Genomic DNA, 8,036 nt, shown 5'->3' with positions numbered 1-8,036 from the left:
GACACAAACATGCATTACTACCCCCATATACACAACCAAATACTCGGCACTCACCCAACGTGTAGACAGACACAAATAGACACTGCACAGACAGTCGCACTCCCCAAACATACTCTATATCCCAGGTCCAGGTACCCCCGCCCTCTCTGGGGTGGAGGCAAGCGGACCACCTCCTTATCTGCAGTAGCAGGGAGGCCCCGCATCCCAGACCCCAGTCTGACGGCCAGCACCTCCTCCCAGCCCCCCGGCCTATGGCTCTTCAATGGGGTGTCATAGGGTCCCCAGGAAAAAAAATTGCAAATGTAAAATAATAAAATAAACATTCTTCTGTAGCAATAACAACGTATAACATAAATTATTCTGTGGCAATTACACAAGAATATCCAGTAATGTCCCTGCCTACAATTAAACACATTCACTTACCGAAAATCGGGGGCATCTGCTGTGGCAAATGGGTGCAAGCCTTTTACCACAAACTTAGTCACTGCTCGGTGACATTCGTCTATCCTGGCCTGAAAGGAGACGCTACCGGTAGACCCCAGCCAGTCTATTTACAAAATCAGCAGCTGCGCAAGGCAGGAACTATTTGCGGCCTTGATTCTGTTTTGGCCCTCTATTTAATTTTCACCGGCACTATGGGACAACTGTGAAAATTATTATGTGCATGCTTAAAATCCACACACAATAACTCCACCATAGCTCAGGTTCTGAACCAGGCTCTGGTGGATTAGTGACTGTGTACAGCCTGAATCCACTCATGCCTGGCGTATACTACTACTGCCCGTCACCCCTCCCAGGGTATGGGCCGCCAAAGGTAGATCTCCAGAGATTTCTTCAGATTTGGTGTATACCCCATATACCTCATTGCATTCTTACTGGATGGTGTATGTTCATCCTGAGCCTTGGAGAGCTGGTGGCCCAGACCACCTGACCAACCTCTTTGAGTGTACACTCATTCTGGAAATGCCTGGGAGGGGTGGCAGGTGTTTGTTCTGCAGGTTGGGTACGGGTACATGGTAGCTAGCATGATGGCCACATCCTCACCTATTCTGATGTCTGCAGTGGAAGCATATAAATGAATATCTGTCACCATCAGCTCCAGCAGCCATTGTTCTCATTCAGACTCCCCCAGCTCCAGTCACCTTGGCAGCATCCTTCAGTAGGGTGAAAAACGCACAGTCCTGTCTGCTTTGAAAATGGTAAATGTACTGGTATTTATATAGCCCTTTTCTACTCTAAGTGAACAACCAAAGCACCTTTTACTACTATGACCTTGGAGACCGGTGGAGAGGTTGCCATTCCCAACCGGGACAGCAGGCTCTGCAGCAGCTTGGTCTACTTGTCCAACAAAGCCTGCAGCGACTCTAGGTGCTTAAACCCATGCTTGCTCTGGGTGCCACACAGCCATTTCAGCTAACATTTGCACTGAAGGACAAGTTATTAAAAAGGACATCCACAGGCATCGGCTGTTTTTATCTGTCTTCAGAGTTGAGCTAAAGCTTCAAATACAGCTGTTGCCAAAACATATCGCTGCAATTTGTTCGTATTACCACATATATATTAAAAAACAAACAACAACAACAGCAGCAAACCAATATTCACCTATGCTTAATACTCTAACTCTGGGTATTTTAACAGGGGTTAGAGCTAGAGCTCTACACTTGTGCAGGTACCATTCACAGCTGAACCTTAGCATTCTCAAATAAGGGAATGCATCTTCAAGTTTTAAGTACAGATATAATGTATATTTTGTTATATATTTTACAAACTTCTATGCTCTTTTAGAATAAAATGCACAGAATCAGGTTTAACTTTCAGTTTGACATGAACCACATGATTATAACAGGGCTTCTTTTTCCATACATTGTATTGCCATGAAGATTGTTCCACCATTTTCACTCCAACATGCTTTTGCATGCTTCAACTTGTGTCAGTTTTGGATTTATGCCCACTGTCCATTCTGATTCTGTGCTGATAGCAATAGAAGTGAGAGTCCATGTTTTCCATTTCTCAATCTGTATTCTCACCTGTACTTGTGTTCTTGTAGATTATTGAACATCCTTTATATAGCATCCTTTAAAACTTGTATATAGCCAAGTTCTAATTAAATCATTATCTTCTACTGATTCAAATATGAGAAATCTGCCAACAGCTAAGCTTGAGGAACGACTGGTCATGACCTACCTGAAACAGGAACAGATGAAATGCAAACTAGAATAAATTTTGCTGTGATGCTCATGGATTTGGGTTAGGGTTAGGCAGGAAAATTCAACGTTAGTATGGTGCATTATGTATTTACAGTGCTGCTTGAAACCATACCTACACCCTATGTGAATATTGTCTTCTTCAAAAATTGACTTTATGGTCATCATTTCATCCCTTTAAAAACTCTTTTCCAGCAGTTTCTAAATTGTTGTCACCTACAAACAACACACTTAAAAAACTAGGCACATAAAATGTATGCTTATTTCTTACTTCCTGAAACTTCAGAAACACTACCCTGTATGCAGGGACCCTCTGGAGACAAAACTCTGCTTTAGTTATTCCACTTAGTTATTTAGTTATTCAGCTTAAACAGAAACTGATAAAATGAGTCCCTTAAATAGTTTCTTCTCCCTCGTTTAAGTACCTGTTAAGGAAACATACCTGTAGTGGAGTTTTTGATTGTAGATAATTTTGTTTCGGTGCAGTCAGGTACTGACGTGTTGATATGTAACATTTACCAAGAAAGCTGTGGTTCTACTTTGAAATTGCCCTTCTGTCCCTAAGGATTTATATTCCTGAGGTAAATTTGAACTCAAGAACACAAGTCAGTGCTTTGATTTGAGAAAGGCTCTTTGTCCATCCCATTCTCATAGGTTCATCAATATAGAGATGAAGTCAGTGAAATTTAAAGACTCTCTGTTTGAAGACTGTCACTTTGAGAACATCAGGTCCTCTGAAACAGTGTTTGAGAACTGCACCATCCACTCCACTGTCTTCTACAACACAGGTAAGTTTGAATGGGACAATTTGTTGGAATTGGTTGCAGCTTTGGTATAGAAACGAATGTGAATGTGAGTGAAAATGGTTTCTACCCCTCAGGTATGAAAGGCGTATAGGGCATTATCGTCACTCTGCTGGGCGGGCAGGTGGATAGGCAGCACCGTCATCCAAGTTCGTCAATGCAATAACTAGAGAACTTTACATTTTTATAAAGGGTGTCTTTATTGAACGTTATACCTACATTTTCTTTCTTTTAATATAATGTTAATCTTTTGGGAGGGCTGTAGCACAGGAAGAACAGCAGGTCACCTACTAATGGGAAGATTGGTGGTTCAATCCCTGTCTGCTTCAGTCTCCATGCCAAATATCCTTGGGTGAGAAACCTACCTTAAGTTACTCTCTGATGCATCTATCAGAGTATGAATGTTAGATAGAAAGCACTTGCATAGAAAAAAAAATGCTTGTGTGGTTGAATGAGGCAAATGTGTGAAGCACTTTGAGTGCTCAGAGGGAGTAGAAAAGTGCTATATAAGAACCAGTCAATTTACAATTTCAATATTTGTTTTTTGGATGACAGAAATCCCAGCGATTTTGAAAATATTAAACCAGGATTTACTCTACTGCTTTCCAATTGTCTGCCTCCAGTGATTTTCATTTAGAAATGTGGTTCCACATTTTTCATTAGTTTGAGAACAGTCACAGGCTTCAGCTAAACATTTTAATCTTTTATCACCAAAAATGTATATAATAATTACAGTAATTAAAACCGTGAGGTTCTATGTCCCTGTCATTCAAGCCGCAGTTCATAACTACAGTGTTTGCCCCCTTCCTGATTTTCTATTTTTTGTGTATGTTTGTCACACAGGTCATCAAACAAATGTAAATATTAGACAAAGATAATACTAGTAAACACAGAATATAGTTTCTAAATCTCTGAGTCAGAAAAAGGTTACAAAGCCAGTCCTGAAGCTGTGGGACTCCGGCAAACCAGAGTGAGCACTGTTGTAAAACATGGAACAGTGGTGAACATTCCCAGAAGTGACACAGAAATTTACCCCATGAACTTATCCAAGATGTCACAAAAGACCCCAGAACAACATGCAAAGAATGAATATATGTAGCTCTGTGTTCCAACATTCAGAAGAAGGAACTGTTGTCATGGCTAGAAAATGATGGGTTACAACACATATTCTATGGCAAGAGGGAGCCAGGACAACAGGAGGAGATATCATCATCACCCCCACCCGAGATTGTGTACCAAGGGCCAAGTACGATGGAAGAAGGATCGTTGAATGTGAGAGAAATTGACCTGAATTATAGGATCGTGGAGAAGCTTAAAACCTGGACCCTCCACAGCTGGTAGATTATGTGAAGTACCCCTGAAGGTTTACTAGATGATGTGAATGCAGCACTATGGACATTCCTACTGTGACCATCATCAAGACTAATCAGCTGATCTACACCACGGCAGCAGTAATCAGTGAGATGCTTGAATACAAGACGAACAGCCAGAAGGAGCAGTACCCTCCATGGAGAAGGAGACTAGATAAAAAAATCAAGGTAGCACAAAGGGAGTTGCAGAAAGGTGCAATGAAGAAGGTGCCATAGAAGTACGGCAAGCTGTCCATACCTGAGGTCTGGTGAACTGCCAAGCAAAGACTCACCTGAAGAGGTACTGAAGGCAGGAGAATAAACCTGGTGTTCTCCACAAAACTATTCAAGGTATACACTCAAGGTATGAAGTGACGAGCACTGCAAGAGTATTGGGGGTAGTGGATCCAAGAGCAGACCATAGCAACCTTCCTGAACAGGATCCAGAGATCCAAGAAACAGTTGGACAGCACCAGGCCCTGACATGATTCCCACCTACTGGCTGAAGAAGCTGACTGCACTCCATTAGTGTCTAGCAGCACAAATGAACCAGCTGCTAGTCAATGAGACACACCCAGAATGGCTAAAACTTTTTACCAGTTGTGTATTGTAAAACTGTTTTCCTATATCTGTATAGTGTAGAACCGTGTATCTGAGACTACTAATATGACTGATAAATCCCAAAGTTATAGACAGTTTTTCCGGTTTTTGTTTGTTTATTTATTGTATTCATAGCAGTATTCAAATGTAAAAACAAGTCAATAAACCTTTTAGAGATATGATGAGGTGTCAGTTAATGGCTCTTGTAATTTAGTTCCAAAAACATCTGCAAGCACAAAAGCCATTTAAAGTATATTAACACTAATAAGTAAAGTATATTATATAATAGCCTTTCTACTCTCTGTAGACCTGTGGGAGGCAAAGTTTATTGACTGTAAGATGGAGAACACCACCTTTGAACACAACAAGCATGGCTGCCACCTAGATACTGCTAAGGAGAATGATGTCCTCATCTACCTGGTCAGCTTCCTAGGCAGTCTGGCAGTGCTGCCAGGCAACATCATCTCAGCTCTCTACATGGAGAAGATTGGCAGAGTAAAGATCATAGGTAAATTATGGAAGTTTGTTTGTAAAGGAGTTAGGAATGCAGTCAAGGAATACTATGTATATCTTTCATATTTTCGTACCGTATGTAATGTTGTAGAGCTTGTATTTTGTGTTGTATTTATTGCATTTCTGAAAGTTTCTGAGAGTTTCAAAGGGGCTTCCTGGTTAAATAAAGGTAATAATAAGGTGTTTTAGTTGTCATCTGAGATTGCGTTTACCCAATTTTAAGACCTCCTAAGGACCAGGTTCTTTTTTTTTTATTATATCCTGATACATTAAACTTTAAATTTAAAGAGGGTATTTTCTTTTTACAGGGAGCGTAAATCTATGAGTCTGCATTTCAGTTCATTGTTTCATTGCATACCTGTGGTGGGATTCAGAAACAATGTTGTGTCACTGTCCAAACATTTCTGGACATAATATCACCTAGCTTCACATCTATATTTGATTATCTTATATAGGCCATAACTTCACATTACATTATTTTAGAACTTGTGTTATAATGAACTCTTAATGCATTCTATAAATATGTATCAATTTATTAAAAATACTGATTCTACAGGACTCATTACAAAACTCTGATCTCCTTAGGTGGCTCCATGCTGATTTCAGCAGGCTGTACATTCTTCCTGTTTCTAAGCTTCAGCCAATCAGCAATCATTGCACTACAGTGTCTGTTCTGTGGTGTTAGTGCAGCTGCATGGAATGGAATTGAAGTGGTGACTGTGGAACTGTATCCAGCTTCAAAGAGGTACCAGTATTTTTCTTCTTATATATACACACACATATACGTGTGTGTGTGTGTGTGTGTGTGTGTGTGTGTGTGTGTGTGTGTGTGTGTGTTGTGCGATAGTGTGACACACACTACAAGTGTCTTGCTTTTGACACTACCAGCCCAAAAGTTTGGACACACCCTCTCATTTAATGGTTTACTTTATTTTTACTACTTTTTACATTGTAGCTAAAAACTGAAGACATCAAATATATGAAGCAAGATATATGGAATTATGTAGCAAGATTAGATTCCTGAAAGTAGCCACCATTTGCTCTGTTGACAGAAGTGATAGAACTGAAAATCAGTCGCTCTGGAAAATTTCTAAAACTTTGAATGTCACTTCTTGAGTCACCTCTGCTGCTAAGGATACATTCATGTGAGTCACCAGCCCCAGAAATCTCAAGTTAACAGCACCTTAGATTAGAGTCCAGATAAATGCCACACAGAGTTCCAGTAGCAGACCCATCTCTACTTTAATTGTTCAGAAAAGACTGCACAAATCAGGCTTTTATCGTGTCTTTGTGTGATGCAAAAAGTGAACTGATGGTCTCTACATGCATGGTTGCCACCGTGAAGCATGGAGGAGGAGGTGTGATGGTCTGGGGGTGCTTTGCTGGTGACACTGTTGGGGATTTCTTGAAAATTGAAGGCACACTGAAGCATGGCTACCACAGCATCCTGCAGCGAATTTCCATCCCATCCAGTTTGCGTTTAGTTGGACCATTATTTATTTTCCAACAGGACAGTGACCCCGAACACACCTCCAGGCTGTGTAAGGGCTATTTGACCAAGAAGGAGAGTCATGGAGTGCTGCGCTAGGCTGCCTGGCCTCCACAGTCACCTGACCTAAATGCAATCAAGATGATTTGGGATGAGATGGAGGCAAAAGGGCCAACAAGTGCTCCCGGAGCCGGTTCTAGGAACTCCCTTCAAGACTGTTGGAAAAACCATTTCAAGTGACTACCTCATGAAGCTCATTGAGAGAAGAGTGTGCAAAGCAGCAATCAAAGCAAAGGGGGGCAATTTGAAGAATCTAAAATATAAAACATGTTTTGAGTTATTTTGCACTTTTTTGTTTAGTGCATAATTCCATATGTGTTCATTTATAGTTTTGATGTCTTCAGTAATAATCTACAATGTAAATACTCATGAAAAAAAAAGAAAAACCATACATACAGTACCAGTGAAAATGGTAGTGTATGTATGCATACATATATATATATATCTATATTAGGGGTGCAACGATACACAAAATTCACGGTTCGGTTTCGGTTCGATACTTTGGTGTCACGGTTCGATATTTTTTCGATACAAAAAGATGTTCATGCCTTTTTCATTTGTCATTTATTAAAATTATAAATATATATTTTAACTCAAAAGTACAGTTTTTATATTTAATGTTGCTGAAACAAAGTAATAAAAAAATAAATCCATGTAAGCGAGAAATCACTCATCTTTGGAAAAGAGAGTTTATTACAGAGAAATGGCTCTTTCCAAAATAAAAGCTATACTATACGCGTCTTCTGGGCTATATTCTCAGCAGTATATTAAACATATCAGGTCCCCATAAGGAGAATCATGTGCTAACGACTGTCTAAATGACTCGGGTAAAGTTTGTAGCATGTGTGCTTGTTGTTTTTGTCTGCTTCCACTTGTCTTTGCACTAGGATGATGTAGGTGTAAATGTGCAGTCATATTCGTTGTGTTCTCACTAGTGCTGTCAGCGTTAATCTCGTTGAAATGACGTTAACGCCACAACACGGCAAATCTCCGTTAACGAGCTACCGCGGATCGCCCC

At 40.3% G+C, this 8,036-nt stretch overlaps 1 protein-coding gene across 2 annotated transcripts in view; it reads left to right on the top strand.

The window, feature by feature from the left end:
- Positions 1-8,036, top strand: part of LOC102195558 (synaptic vesicle glycoprotein 2B-like) — a 42,181-nt gene that overhangs the window by 29,234 nt on the left and 4,911 nt on the right. For both annotated transcript variants that reach the window (XM_013914586.1, XM_013914585.1), the window contains 3 exons: positions 2,859-2,992; positions 5,264-5,464; positions 6,055-6,214. In XM_013914586.1, the coding sequence (XP_013770040.1) occupies positions 2,859-2,992; positions 5,264-5,464; positions 6,055-6,214 (495 nt within the window). The remainder of the gene's footprint in view (positions 1-2,858; positions 2,993-5,263; positions 5,465-6,054; positions 6,215-8,036) is intronic.

The sequence above is a fragment of the Pundamilia nyererei genome, unplaced genomic scaffold (genome assembly GCF_000239375.1).
Source record: "Pundamilia nyererei isolate P.nyererei 1_Seehausen unplaced genomic scaffold, PunNye1.0 scaffold00208, whole genome shotgun sequence".
Taxonomy (NCBI): domain Eukaryota; kingdom Metazoa; phylum Chordata; class Actinopteri; order Cichliformes; family Cichlidae; genus Pundamilia; species Pundamilia nyererei.
This window is presented reverse-complemented; position numbering and strand designations above follow the sequence as displayed.